Source organism: Oculina patagonica, chromosome 10 (genome assembly GCF_052425735.1).
Source record: "Oculina patagonica isolate OP01 chromosome 10, crgOcupat, whole genome shotgun sequence".
In the NCBI taxonomy this organism is placed as follows: domain Eukaryota; kingdom Metazoa; phylum Cnidaria; class Anthozoa; order Scleractinia; family Oculinidae; genus Oculina; species Oculina patagonica.
This window is the reverse complement of record NC_135767.1, coordinates 20,372,759-20,387,542: the sequence shown is the minus strand read 5'-3', so window position 1 is coordinate 20,387,542 and position 14,784 is coordinate 20,372,759. Positions and strand designations below refer to the sequence as shown.

General features: G+C 39.4%; 2 protein-coding genes across 2 annotated transcripts in view; both read left to right on the top strand.

Annotated features, from left to right (window-relative positions):
• Positions 1-15: 15 nt before the first annotated feature.
• Positions 16-1,387, top strand: LOC144627923 (uncharacterized). The gene is made up of 2 exons (XM_078485948.1): positions 16-111; positions 202-1,387. The coding sequence occupies exon 2, from the start codon at positions 217-219 to the stop codon at positions 1,315-1,317; it is 1,101 nt and encodes a 366-aa protein (XP_078342074.1). The 5' UTR covers positions 16-111; positions 202-216; the 3' UTR covers positions 1,318-1,387.
• A 2,242-nt stretch (positions 1,388-3,629) lies between these two features.
• Positions 3,630-14,784, top strand: part of LOC144629037 (target of rapamycin complex 2 subunit MAPKAP1-like) — a 33,608-nt gene continuing 22,453 nt past the window's right edge. Inside the window, exons 1-8 of the mRNA XM_078487195.1 lie at positions 3,630-3,726; positions 3,877-3,980; positions 4,943-5,039; positions 5,768-5,881; positions 6,709-6,770; positions 7,248-7,396; positions 8,804-8,863; positions 9,409-9,445. Coding sequence (XP_078343321.1) covers positions 3,908-3,980; positions 4,943-5,039; positions 5,768-5,881; positions 6,709-6,770; positions 7,248-7,396; positions 8,804-8,863; positions 9,409-9,445 — 592 coding nt within the window. The 5' untranslated portion in view covers positions 3,630-3,726; positions 3,877-3,907. The remainder of the gene's footprint in view (positions 3,727-3,876; positions 3,981-4,942; positions 5,040-5,767; positions 5,882-6,708; positions 6,771-7,247; positions 7,397-8,803; positions 8,864-9,408; positions 9,446-14,784) is intronic.

Below are 14,784 nucleotides of genomic sequence, written 5' to 3'. Positions count from 1 at the left end.
CGACCTAGTACTCAGACCTCCACTCAACTAAAAAAAAATGGCGGACAGGCGAAGGTTTTGATCACTCCGACGAAAACGACGAAGTTGAAATTCTTAGTCAGTTATTTTGCTGTAAGTAATAACTTAATTTGAAGAGTTATGATCGAGCAAGGGTTTGATATATTTTTGTTAACAACATTCTGTTTTCCTTTTGAATTACAGCCGTTTGTTGTGAAGATGACATCTACACAAAAAATAGCCGGCATCAACTGCCGAAAGCTTGTGTTGCACTTAGACGTAAATGACACAGTTTTCATCGGCGATTCTATCACAAAAAAAGTGACACCAGAAGCAGCTCTGAACGAATACCTTGTAGACGTAGCTTGGGGAAAAGTGGACGAAACAGGCGCTTGGACTTGTGATAGCAGCAGACTACATGAAAAGCCTCCAGATGAAGAATCGGTTTCTTACTATAGATATGCACAAGCCAAGTACAGAGGCAAGCCGAGGCATCAGTTTAAAGCACACATTCGAAGATTTACCGAAGAAGAGATCGGGAAACCATTTAGGCGTTTCTACGAACAAATGATCGAAGCATTGAAATTCCCTGGGGACTTGAAATTTACCAACAATGTTGAGCTGCCTTCTTTTAAAGACAGAGAAGGAGTTCTTTACCATTGTATTGTTCCCTCTTTTTATAAGCTTGTAGATTATTTAATTGAAAGTAGAAGAGAGTTTTCGATTGTTTTTCGCACTTTTGGAAGAGATGGCCAAATCGCGCTGCAAGCAGCAAGCGATTTTCTAAAGGGAAGATGTGTCAACAACCCACAGGGCACCCATACAAATAACTTTTGTAGGGATCCTGTGCAGAGCCCAGAACTTGAGGTAAATTTCTCAACAGGAGAAATAACCTGTTCAAGTGACCAAATTTGTCTGAAATTTCCTGGAGATGTGGTATATTCAAACTTACAGGATATATACACATATTTAAGCCAGTCAGGTGGCATACAGTTAGTAACAGATGATTATGAGTGGTGGAAGGCACAAGATTTTAGTTCATCAGCTGCAAAGCCCCTTTTAATTGATCCATGTGACGATTCAGTACATCACATCATATTTGATGATAATTTCCGACCTTGGGAACCTGAAGATAGCATTGTTAATGTGCTGTTGGCTAAGGAGGGTAGTTTTTACAGTGTAAATCCTGCAGCATTTGACGATATATGTGTGGTAAAAGCTGATCTCTATCAGAGCATTTGTAACCGAAACTATTTCATTGATAAAATTGAATTGTGTGAAAGAAATTACAACAAGTTTCTTTTAGAAAGGAAAAATTAAAGAAATATAAATAAGATATGTCAGTTTTCTAGAACAGGATGTACAGTGGAACCTCGATTTACCACGAGCCTCTATATAACAAAGTCCGTCAGGTATATTACGAATGATATTCTTCAATTACGCCCGGCCCGAATAAATGCCGGTTACAGTAAAATGAATCGAACAGTCCCTCGATATAATGAAAATCCTCGTTATAACGAACACAATCTGGAAGCCCAAACGTAAAATGTACCCCGATATAACGAATTTCAGTTAACAAGGGACAAAAGATGAATGTAGAACATGACCAACAAGGTTATGAAAATACTCCGTAAATCCTAATAGGACTCTGGAAACAGAAGTACTTCGACCAGACATATGTCCATACCTCTTGTGGGTATTAGTACATTAAAGCACAAATGTTATTTTTGACAGTCGTTCAGATCATTAAATACTGGGTAGTGCAACGCATTAGCGTGAAAAACAATTATTAACTAAACCTCGATATAACGAACGTTTTGGTTGTTTTTCCGCAAATTTGTTATATCGAGGTTTTCGATATAACAAACCCTCGAAATAACGAACACATTTCCATAGTCCCCTGGCACTTTGTTAAATTGAAGTTTCACTGTACAATAATTTTTCATTGGCATTTGTTGCTAAATAGTGAGGTTCAGGTATTGTTACTGTGTTTACTCACTTACTTAATTCTCTTAGTGTTTGCAAGTCCACACATAAGGCTGTATATAAATTTAATATTAATTAAGTTCCTTTTATTTTAAAATTTTCTCTAGCAGACTGTGATGCGGACATGGTGGGTGCACAAATTATTAACAAAAAAGTTATCGAGGTCAACATTTTTATATTCTAGACCATTGAAACAAGTTTAGTCAATAAGTGACAGTCAACTCTCTCTAACGACACCCTGTAAGAAGACACCTGCTGTTGGTCCCTCCCTACGTTTTTTAATTATTTTACTGTAACTAAACTCCGACAGACACCTCTCTAGGGACGGGGGGTCACCCCCTAGAGAGTGACTGTATTATTATTTATAAGGAAGATATCTGATATGGATATATTCCATATAGCAATCTGAGAATTAATATTGGAAAATAATGATAGCTAACAATATATACTGTGAGTGATATGAGCATGCAGTCTTCCGGTAGCACCTGATGTTTATAATAAATGTGATATAGAGCAAGGCCTGAATAACAACAAACAGTGTTCTTGTCAATAAACTGAACTCTTTGACTTCATTGACTTTCTATGTTGTTCATGCATCTGGGAAAAATACAACTGAACAATGATCAACATTTAGTGTCAGACTGTTCTTTATTTGGTCAAACAAATCATGTGATACCAGTCGATGTACTAGTATTGATATTGAGCGAAATGCCATCATCATATTGATATTGTATTGATTTCAGCTGGTGTGGGCTCAAGAATTTGGTTTCAATCGAAAGGCTTTATAGGAAACCACAAAAAAATGTTTTAACGGCGTCAGGAGTGACAGCTTTTGTTAAAGCATGACCCCCACATCCCCCTCCCTACCCCTGGGCATTTTGGCTCAGACCAGGTAGGGCACCAAAGTCTTAATTTTTCCGAAAGCCTTTGTGTTAAAGCCAAAAGTTAAGGCCATCCCTGGAAAGTTTAGGTTTATATGCCGCTAGCTTATGGATTGGAAATTCGATAATTCATCTCCACTGAGTTTCCAAGCTTGAAATGTTCTTTCACCGTACTATTTGATTTCTTTAACAATTTCTTACAAAAGTTTGCCCACTTTCGGTCAAATTCGAGTAGGATGGGCCGATACTCGATACCAAATATTCGATACATCGATATTTTGACAATTTTGAAAAGTATCGATACTTTCGAAAAATATCGCACTTTCGATACGTTTTCGATACTGCACACGTGATCTGAGCCTGCGGTCTTCTGGTCAGCACCTGAGGTTTAAAAATGCACTTTTGCGAAACAAATATTGATTTTCTTGTCAATATTTGGATTTTTCTATTGCCTTGACTTGATCTAGTCCACAGTGAAAAAAAAGACAAAAATCAACATTCATGGCTAACATTTATAATGCCAGGACTGTCCTTTGTATGGTCAGACAAATACTGATACTGAGTCAATACGGAAATGACGTCATAATATCGATATCGATATCGATATCGAGAAAAAAGGCAAATATCGTATCGATATCGTATCGTTTTGAAAAACCTGTATCGGCCCATCCTTAAATTCGAGGCGGCGAAGAGCGGATGTGACGTCATTTTTTGGTAACCCAAAAGTAATCCACATTTCAGCTGGTCAGCGGTAACTCCGATAACCAAGACAAACAAAATGGCGGAAAGTACAGCTTTTCCTCTGTGTGATCAAAACATGGTTAAATAACTCATTTTAAAGTGCTTCAATCCGGGGGAAAAGGTGAGTAAGAAGCGAAAGATTTATAGTGTAACACAGCGTTTAAGAGTTATGTTTTAAGATCGCAAAATCAAAGGACAGGAAAAACAAAAAAACTTCAAGTTGCAGAATTTCTTTGTCGCTGACAGAGTGTGTTTTTCATTCTTGAGGTAGATACAAACTTAACATCGATCAGTTCTAGAGGATGGCATTCATAGATGATCCAGAATTTGTTATTGCTCACATACGTCACTCGTGTGTAATCACTGACGATACGGGTGAGTTCTAGCGCCTTTAATAAGCTTGTTTGTAAAATAAAAAGTGCAACTTTTGTGGGTGTTTATATTGAACTTGCGTGGAGACCCCGTATTGAGAAATATTGGACCAGTTCCTGTTTTGCAAGTTTATGAAAAACATAAGCTTTTTGACAAACTTTTCTTATAAATACAGTTCTGATCCATTCATGGCAAAGGCCCAGCCACAACCATTATATATTAATTATTTCATGTTTAACATGTTGACACATTTTGTAGCCGCTTTCCTAGGGAGTATTTTCATGTGAAAACTCGTACTGGTGCAAGTTCCACTCCAGTATACTTCGCGATTTCTTATTTGCACTTATATGAAGTCTGTTTGTCTTTCTTTTTCCAAATTATTTTATCCAATCAAAAACCTGAGTGCTCACAAGTACTCCAAAAACCATCGCACATATAATTATGTCATGTTGCAGGGTTCTCAGTTGAACCCGTAACCCGTAACACCTGTCATGAGTGTCACTTGAAAGTGTTACGGCTGTCAAAGGACTGCAGTCAATTGATTAAAGTTACGTAGCCTTTGGCCATGTAGTTCCCTGTTACGGGTGAAAACAACACAGCAACAGCTGCTGAAATTTCTATTGAGAACCCTGTGTTGCTTAGCAACTTCTGGGACGCAAACAGTGTGCTCAGTCACTTCTCCGAGAAATGATGTTGCCATCAACTGGCACTTGTTCCTGCAATAGACCAGTATTCCATCTGGTAGGAGAAGCACATCCAAGTCACTTTGATTAACCAAATTCTAGCCTGTGTAGCTAGCAGTCTTGTTGGCACGCTACTAATTAAATTTTTTGCCACAAAGCCTAGAACAGGCTGACGAAATTCATTCAAGGAGAATGGTAGATAATGTATGGACAAAAGTGACAGTAACTTTTAATATTAAATCTAAGGGTTAAAGTTAAGGACTGTCTTTTTTATCTCATAAGGCATGTGTGAACAAGTAATCATGAATGAAGAATTTGAAAATGAGAAAGCCATTAAGCATCGCAGAAGAATTATTGGTGGAAAATACTCCATTGACAGGTACATAGATTTGCTCTTCCCTCTCATTTACATGTAATAAAAAAATGTAAAAATTGAACTTTTAAAAAAACAGTATACATGTCCTGGCTATCCATAAATAACAACATGTCAAAAAACAATATTATTTTTACACAGAAACCTCTAAGGGACACAAAGGAAAGAAGATCTGATATAAAGTGTCGGATTACAGTGGTAGAGTTTTACTATATGAATTGATCTCTCGGACAAGTGAATGTCTATAATAGGGAGGTGTCCATATTAAAGGGGTGTACATGTATATATAAAGAGGTTTAACTATACATGCCTGATTACTGCCAAGGACTGGGGACATTTGTTCGTTTATCGGGTTGGTTATTCGCCTCGATTCGCGTTTGTTTTCGGGTATAGTAATGAGTAAATAGGAGCCCAGTTCTCCTGTGCCTTCTACGAATTCCCGGGTTGGGCATGTTCCTTTAGGATAAAGATTCATCCTTGTTGGTCTGTTTTACATTCAGTTTTGTTGCGTGTTACTATTCGTTTCGAGGTACATTACGTGAGCTCCCGTTGTGTTCGAAGATTTCCTTATTCGAGGTTCGTATGGGTTCTGCTCCATACATTTACTGTAATTTGGCCGGGTTGAAGAAACGTGATACTAGGTCTTCGTATAAGAGGTTCGTAAATCGAGTTCCACTGTACTTCCTTAATGTCCATATTCTCGTAATGTTGCTCAAGCTCATATGTCTCTTCAGGGATTATCTGGACTTCCCAAGCTATCCTCAGTCATTTGACATTGCCGTCAGCCCAGATCTCAGCCTAAGGAACTCCAAAGCTCAAGGAAAGGGTGACCGTAATAGAAGAGAAAAGTATGTAGTTACTACTATACCTGGCTTATTGCTAGTGTCAGATCATAAATACAGAACAGTACTTGATTCCTTTTTGTTGCTTGACTTGACTAGAACCTTTCTCCCCCCGTTCTTTCTCTTCCCGGGCCGCCGCAGGCTCTGGGGACACAGGATTTCCAGTCCTGTTCTGGCTTCCGTCTGCTGCGTCATGTGGGGTCGTTTTTTGACTTCCGTTGTCTTTGTTCAGCAGCTAATTTCGTTAATTCATCCTTTCCCCAGGGCCCTCCGTCTCGCCCCGCTAGACGAGGGCTATGGGGACGAGAATTGACTAGAACTATTTGCTACACTAGATCTTCCCATATGGGATGCAGGGTCAACTAATGGCAAGTGTACTAGTGAGGCCCTGGGTCGACACCTGGCCTAGATCACTGTATTCTTGGGCAAGGCATTTAAATAATGTGACAGTGCCTCTTTCTGTGGATACTGGCAAATTACATTCTGGGAGGTAATGCGATGGATAAGGCATAAAATCCATCAAGAAGAACAGAAATACTGGTAGTCACTGAAAGCCTGATAGGCCACAAGTCACCTTGCTTTAAAGATGCCCTTTTACCTGTATTAGTACATTACTATCATTTCATGCATACACCCCTTAATAACTCACTAGTTTAAGTTCATCAATTGCCTATTTTTCACCACTGCAACTCTTTAACATTAGCCTCTACCAAGCTATGGTCTTTAAGAGTCACTCTATTCACAGCTATAAACCTGGTCTAATTTAGATCTTAACCAGAAACATAGTTGGCCATATTTAATTATTTCTTGATAATTTTATTTCTTTTCTTTAGGAACAGAGAGGTTAGATGTACTACTGTTTCATGGAAGGAGGGACAAAAAAATGCCTTGAATGGTATGTAGGCATGCTTAGGGCCATACCTAGGATTTTTTTGTCTGTGGGACAAACTCTGCTAAACTCCGCAACAGGGGCAAACTCCAATATAGCTACAAGAAATAGCGTAGCAAAATCAAACACTATGTTAGGAATTTTGTTTTCCTGGCGGGGGCAACTGCCCTCCCCCCCCCCCCCTCAAATGATACCCTATTCTAAACCAAAACTCGCTGATTTCTATACCCTATCCCAGACTAAACTGCTTGAAAGCCATACCCTACACAGCGGTACATACCTAATGATATAGCTCATATATGGGAGTGCCCCCCCCCCCCCCCGGGTCGCAGACAAACTTAACCAACAGTTGGGTTTGTCTTTTACACAAGCTATGTAGTTTTATTGTACTGGTGATTAATTTATAATCAACTGTCAATCAGTCAGTCAATCACCAGATTGATCAATCAATCAATCAGTCAGCTAGTCAATGTTTCTTTTTAGGAGAAGATCTGTCCAGTGTGTTTGCTAAACGTGAAGTGAAGCCAACTAAGAGTAAAACCGTGACGGTTTCCCAGCTTAGCAGACAGTTGGAAGAATCTCGTGGTAAACCCAACAACCCATTCCTGGAGTACTCGAAATTTGAAGGAGAGGTGAGAATGAATTGACTCATACAGCCATTTTCAATTATTGAGTTATATCAGGGCTCGAGACTAACATTTGTAACTCACTGCATGGTTTATTGGCTAGTGACATGTCAGATTTTACTAGCCAAGTGATTTTTCACTAGTCAGATAATGTATATTGATTTCTATCAACAACTGTTGAATTTTCAGAGTTTTTCACTAGCCAAGGGGGGAATAGAAATATAAAACGCAAAAAAAAAAAAATAAATAATTTGGATTGGATACATAATAATAAAATAATATAATAATAAAATAATCTGAAATTCAAAAATAAAATAAAATTATACTCTCACACACTCAAAAAATCCAATGCAAAACCGAAACTAATCCTGATTTGAAAGTGGCTACATTTTCTCTTTTACGATAAAATGATCATTTATGTCTCTGGCCTAAACATAAAGAAAAAGCTGCCATTTTTTAATCTGTGCATATGACCATAAATGAAATTATTTGCAGTAAGGATGCGCAATGCAATTCTGGGGAATGACCTTTTATAGCATGTTACTGCAGTTTTCACAAACATGCGAACTCTGAAGTTCAAAACCCAACTAACCATTGCATTTTCGCTGCCGTCAATCATAATTATGGCGAAAACCAATGAACCTTGAAAAACAGAAAGCAACAAAATGGATTGAAATCTACCAATCAGAACTGACCTTTTGACACAGATGAAGTGAACGTCTCTTTCCCGAGCAGTCCGCTAAGATGATCAATGGCAGTAAAAAACGTAAGGATTGAATTTCAGAGTTTGCATGTTTGTGAAAACTGCAATACCATATTTACTCGCATAAGCGCCGCCTCCGAATAAACTCCACCCTCAAACAAGCACCGCATTTGAGACAAAAAAGTTAATAGGTGCCGCCCCCAAATAAGCACCCCAGTCCCGCTGCGGCGCTTATTCAAGGAATTCCGTTTGACTAAAAACAGCACAACAAAGCATCTCTAAAACAAACTTGAACATTTCTTTCCAACAAAAGGGATGTTTTGTAGTTCAATGTGATTGCTGTAACGCTCGCCCATAAATTTCCTATCCAACATTCTTACACTACGTAGCTCTGAAAATGTTGCGAAGGCCGCAAACTTTGCCAGGACAGCTAACGCCACTTCTCTCTTCTCTAAGAGACGAATTCAGATAATCACAAGACAGTATTTTCAATTACTGTAAATGTAACAGGGCTAGAGATTACTGATTACTATTTTTACTGTTTAAGATAAGATTCTTAGTGAAATTCAAATTTTAAATAAGCGCTGCCCTCGAATAAGCGCCACACTTGAGGCGCGAAAAATTTAATAAGTGCCGCGGCGCTTATTTGAGTAAATACGGTAACTTTAGTTGATGCATTTGTTTGATAGAACTGTACTTTACCATTTCAGGCTTACCAAGGAACATGTCCTACCAAGAAACTGAAAATATTTTTAACAATGCTATCAGAGGTAATTACCAGTGAGTGTGTTACAGGCTGTGCAAAACTCTTATGTCAACATACAAATTCTCTTCACTGATCTCCATACAATACTCATAGTACTAGTTGGGAGAATTTGATAATATTATTAGAAAATAGATATCATAAGATAACATGTAGAGTTCATTTAGAATTCTAATTATTTATTCTTTGCCACTGAGATCAAGAATAACAATAGTGACTATGTGAAGAATAAAGTAAACTAATATTTTTATTTATAAGGTACAAATGAATGTGTATGAATGTTCACCATGTTACAAGCAGTTTAAATTCCCCCTGTGAAATTTGAGATCTCCACTGTAAGATGTGGACCAAGGTTTTTCCCATTGATTTATGGCCCAAGCATGTGGACTATAATTCAAGGGGGGACAGGGACCTGTATTTTACAGTGGAGAATAAAAGGGCTCGAACTAGGACCACTCGGTCCAGAGTCCAGCGCGCTAACCATTAGTTAATTGCACCTTCCAGTGATAGTGAAAGAAAAATAACATCATTCTTCTTTTTATTTGTATGCAGGAAGAGAGAGCCATGCCCATGATTGTCACAGTGTTAGGTAAGATATTTTCCATATTTCTATCAAACTTAGTTTTTAATATTATTCTGCTCTCTACGCACACTGACAGCTCTACAGTGCGGCCCAAGCTCTCTATCAGATTACCTTTGGACGTGACTCTTGCTTACGAGCGGTGTTGTGTTACAAAGATTCGATTTATAAGGGTTTGTATGGGAAACAACGGTTTTGCTTTAAAAGTAAAAAAAAATGTATATTTTGTGAAGAAAGTTGACTTACTCTGATTCTTTGTTTCATTCTTTGTTGTCTGCCAGATTCTCAGGTCGATACAACGCGTTTTCGGCGAGTTATCGTTATTTAGGTGTCCACTGCTAAATTTCAGTGGACACCTCAATAACGATAACTCACCGAAAACGCGTTGTATTGACCTGAGAAGTTGGCAGACAACAAAGAATGAAACAACGAATCAGAGTAAGTTTTTTACTTTTAAAGCAAAACCGTTGTCTCCCATACAAACCCTTATATTAAAATCGACACACACAACACCGCTCGTAAGCAAGAGTCACGTCCAAAGGTAATTTGATAGAGAGCTTGGGCCGCCACTATTAAAATGAATGTGATTCAAGAAGTCAAGCAAGTTCACCACTCGTGTCTGGCTGCCAAATGGTTCCAAGTCAAAATACGGTACTTGAAGTATACATGACGGGGGGGGGGGGGGGGGTGGTCCGACGTATTTTTGGGGGGTTGAAAATTCACACGCTCATTTTTTTTTTTGGGTCCAGGGATCTGTCACGTATTTTTTAAGGTCTTAAAAAAATATCCGTATATTTTTGGGTCTTATCTCCCAGTGAACTTTTCGTTTCGGGTTTTCGTTGCGATCAGTGGATCAGAAAAATATTCATTCGAACTTTTTTCAGCGACGTTTGATGCCAGGTATTTTTTTGGGTCTAAAATTTCAGGCTTGTGTATTTTTTTGGGTTTGCAATATGAAGCTCCTTTGGACCCCCCCCCCCCCACCCGTCATGTATACTTCGAGTACCCCCCTGGGCCTCGGGGTTGAATAGGGGTACGCAAATCCACCGATTCGTGCTACTTTTTGGGACTTTTGGCCAAATCCGTCAGTCCACTACTGTTTTCATTGAAATCCATATCCACGTTACTTGAAAACTTTGTGTGCTATAGTTTCACTGCAACGAACAGTAGATGTTTTTTTTTGTCAATTTTTCAAAAAGTTTCGTTTTGCTTCTTGTTTTTTGCGACAATTCCGCTAAGATACCGACGAGGACCGACCAAAGTGATCCGAACTTCGTTTAGCATCAACGATCTGAACTTCCTGACATGAAGAGTCCTGAATCCAGGCCAAAATTCCCCGCATCGAAATCCGCGAATCCGCTCAACGTATCGCCAAAATCCACAATCCGTGCGCTTTTTAAGACCAAATCCGTCTATCCGGGAACCTATCTATTCACCCCCCCCCCATCAGTTTGTAGGGCTTTCACCCAAAGACCCCCCCCCTGTCACCCTCTGTTTTCAACAGACCCTGTCAGTGTCTCAGTGAAAAGAAAATGCTATTGACGAAAGATGCAAATTATTTTTTTATTCGACAATGTAGTTGTTTATCGCTAAGAAGAAATGGCATCCTAATATGTTTCAAGTTCCAACAGAAATTGTTCATAATTGAGTACGCCGGTTAACATTGCTCTTAACATGTTGCTAAGTACAAAAGACTATGACCTGCTATGACATTTGCTTTAAGTTTTTAATTACTTTTTCTAAGGGATGGACCATTAGAAAAGTGATGGGGGGGGTGGGGAATTTTCGGCTTGCACGAATTTTTTTTTTCTGTCCATTTCTTGTGCAGGAATTTTTTTTTTCGGGTGAAACCCTCTGCTCGAATTTTTTTTTTTTTAGCCAAACGTTTTTTTTTCTTCAGACAAATGCCATGTTTTTTTACTTTGTACCATAAAAATGCTGTTGTTCATTGACTTCATCCTTTAGGGACTGTCAATAAGTACCGAGGGGGGGGGGGGGGTGGTGGTCAAAGAGCGGTGCAATTGGAAAAAGTGGAGACCCACCTCTTTCTTCTAGCTCAAAACACTCACCCCTGGGCGGGGGTTGGAAATTACATGATACAATCCGGGGATCCACCCCTTTCTACAAAAAATAGTTACCGGTAATAAAGAAAAAGTCTGTTTGATTGTCTGAAATGGATTAGAGGTTTTTGAGTTGATGTCAGCTTTTAAAGTGCGATCCCAATCATATGCCACCATAATTGTCCCTAATGGACACTGTAATTCTGTGACGAGCTCAGGCCTTCGAAAAAAATATGCAAAATAGCTTAGCGGAGATTGAATCTCCGCTAAGGTAATTTAGATTGGTAACATAAGAACGTAGTTAGCACGTTGAACTACCGCAACGTACAGTGAAGTGTCAGTCATAAACGTCGCGGCTTCTCTGTAGAGAAAGAAAAAAAAAGATATTAACTGGAGTACGGGGTTGCCTAACAAGAAAACAGCAAACATCGAGGCAAGTAAGACAGAATAATCATTTAGCGCGAGGTTAATATTCTGCCCACAGATAACAAGAGCTCAGTAAAGAACTCACCACCCAAGTAAGACAGAATAATTTAGCGCGAGGTTATATTCTGCCCACAGATAACAAGAGCTCAGTAAAGAACTCACCACCTAAGTAAGGCAGAAAAAAATTAGGGGGGGGGGGGGTGGTCCGACGTATTTTTGGGGGGTTGAAAATTCACACGCTCATTTTTTTTTTTGGGTCCAGGGATCTGTCACGTATTTTTTAAGGTCTTAAAAAAATATCCGTATATTTTTGGGTCTTATCTCCCAGTGAACTTTTCGTTTCGGGTTTTCGTTGCGATCAGTGGATCAGAAAAATATTCATTCGAACTTTTTTCAGCGACGTTTGATGCCAGGTATTTTTTTGGGTCTAAAATTTCAGGCTTGTGTATTTTTTTGGGTTTGCAATATGAAGCTCCTTTGGACCCCCCCCCCCCCACCCGTCATGTATACTTCGAGTACCCCCCTGGGCCTCGGGGTTGAATAGGGGTACGCAAATCCACCGATTCGTGCTACTTTTTGGGACTTTTGGCCAAATCCGTCAGTCCACTACTGTTTTCATTGAAATCCATATCCACGTTACTTGAAAACTTTGTGTGCTATAGTTTCACTGCAACGAACAGTAGATGTTTTTTTTTGTCAATTTTTCAAAAAGTTTCGTTTTGCTTCTTGTTTTTTGCGACAATTCCGCTAAGATACCGACGAGGACCGACCAAAGTGATCCGAACTTCGTTTAGCATCAACGATCTGAACTTCCTGACATGAAGAGTCCTGAATCCAGGCCAAAATCCGCTCAACGTATCGCCAAAATCCACAATCCGTGCGCTTTTTAAGACCAAATCCGTCTATCCGGGAACCTATCTATTCACCCCCCCCCCCATCAGTTTGTAGGGCTTTCACCCAAAGACCCCCCCCCTGTCACCCTCTGTTTTCAACAGACCCTGTCAGTGTCTCAGTGAAAAGAAAATGCTATTGACGAAAGATGCAAATTATTTTTTTATTCGACAATGGCATCCTAATATGTTTCAAGTTCCAACAGAAATTGTTCATAATTGAGTACGCCGGTTAACATTGCTCTTAACATGTTGCTAAGTACAAAAGACTATGACCTGCTATGACATTTGCTTTAAGTTTTTAATTACTTTTTCTATTAAAGTCCAGTTTTCGCGGAGGAGTCGGCGGGAGGCGGGCACCTTTTATCAGCCAAATACAAATTTATAATTAGTCCATTTCAAATACCAGAGAAAGTAAATTTCAGGCTTTTAGGATTCTGCCTTGAGGTTTCTCAAGTTGTCTGCGTATTCTTTGGGAATGACATCCATTGCTTCAATCATTATATCCAGATATTTCGCACTTGGTGTCAGCCCTTCTTGAACGTGCTCTTTCCTCGCCACGTACACCACTGCATTCACTTCTTCGCCGCTTTTCTTTTGCACTTTAACGCCAACTTGCTCATACTTGCCGTTCTTGACAAGGTCGCGATCCAAAATTTCGAAGCCTTCTTTATCGCACGAGTACAGAGCTCCGTAAACTTTTGAACCTTCGTCTGGTAGAATAGTAGTGCAGGCAAACCCATCTTTCCACAGAACGCTAAAAGCTAGGCGAAACCCTCCAAGCACTGCACCTTCCCGGCTGAGAGGCCTTACGCCACGTTCTTTTATTCTCCGTTCGCTGATGTTTGATCCATAGGTAAATACAAGGCCGTTATTTTCCATGGCAATGACTTTTGGTGGTTGAACCAATCTGTACCTCGTACTCAAACGTGGTTGGAATTGTGCGAGCAACAATTGTCTGGTTTTGAGCGCTATTTCGCAAAGGGATTTATTGCCGTACACCATGGGGTTCGGTTGTCACAGTATAGGGTTTCAGTATCGTAATAGCTTGGCTAGAGATCACAATTCACCTAGAAAAGCTGCGGGGGTCAGTGATCGTTGTATCTTTTACGATAACCTGAAATCATACCCTCCCTCCCTACTACTGCTGCTCTCGCTTTCGTAAAAAGAAAAAAGAACACCTGATCGCAGGTTACTGATCGCAGGTTACGAGGGCATACCGTATTTTTTCAATTAAACGCCCCCGGCGTTTATTTCAAACTTGGCTCCATGGACCCGGCGTTTATTTGAATGGTGCAGTTTATTGGAGCAAAATGTTTATTAAAGAAGGGTTTTAAATCATTATTTGTGACATGAATGTCATTTGCCATCATACCTAAAGCATATTACACCTCAAATAAATGCCTGGAAGGCTTACTTACCACTCTAGCTCGGAGACCCGGCGTTTATTCGGGGCCCGGCGTTTAATCGAGAAAATACGGTATTTGTGGATTGGCGCATGGCACCGCTTGGGGTGCTAAAGCCTTAATTGTTAAAGGAACTATGTCACGGATTTGACCAGATTTTTGAACAGCCAAAATTTATATTTATGTCGCAGGAGACCTAAAAATAATAGTCCATTTTTATTAAAAATTGCTATATTAGAGCACTGAAACTGTTAACGAGCATGTTTGGTTGCGGATGGCTCGGATGGAAACGGATAGCAATTTGAAAAAGTAAGGCTTACTTTATCAAGTTGTTTCCGCGTGTCTTAAAAAAAAAATATCGATATTTATAGCCGTGGCTTAATTACTATCCGCAAATTAAGGTTATATCTTCCCAAATATGTTCAAAGATAATATATTTTTATTGGTTAAGTTGCCTACTAATAATTTCAGAACAGTTTAGACCAAAAATCTGCGAAATCCCTGTGACATAGTCCCTTTAAAAGCTGGATTTTTCCCCGAACAGCGCGTGGTCTCATTGGCTTCTT

Coding starts and splice junctions, on each gene's coding strand:
- LOC144627923 (XM_078485948.1), top strand. CDS start 217: ATGACATCTACACAAAAAATAGCCGGCATCAACTGCCGAAAGCTTGTG.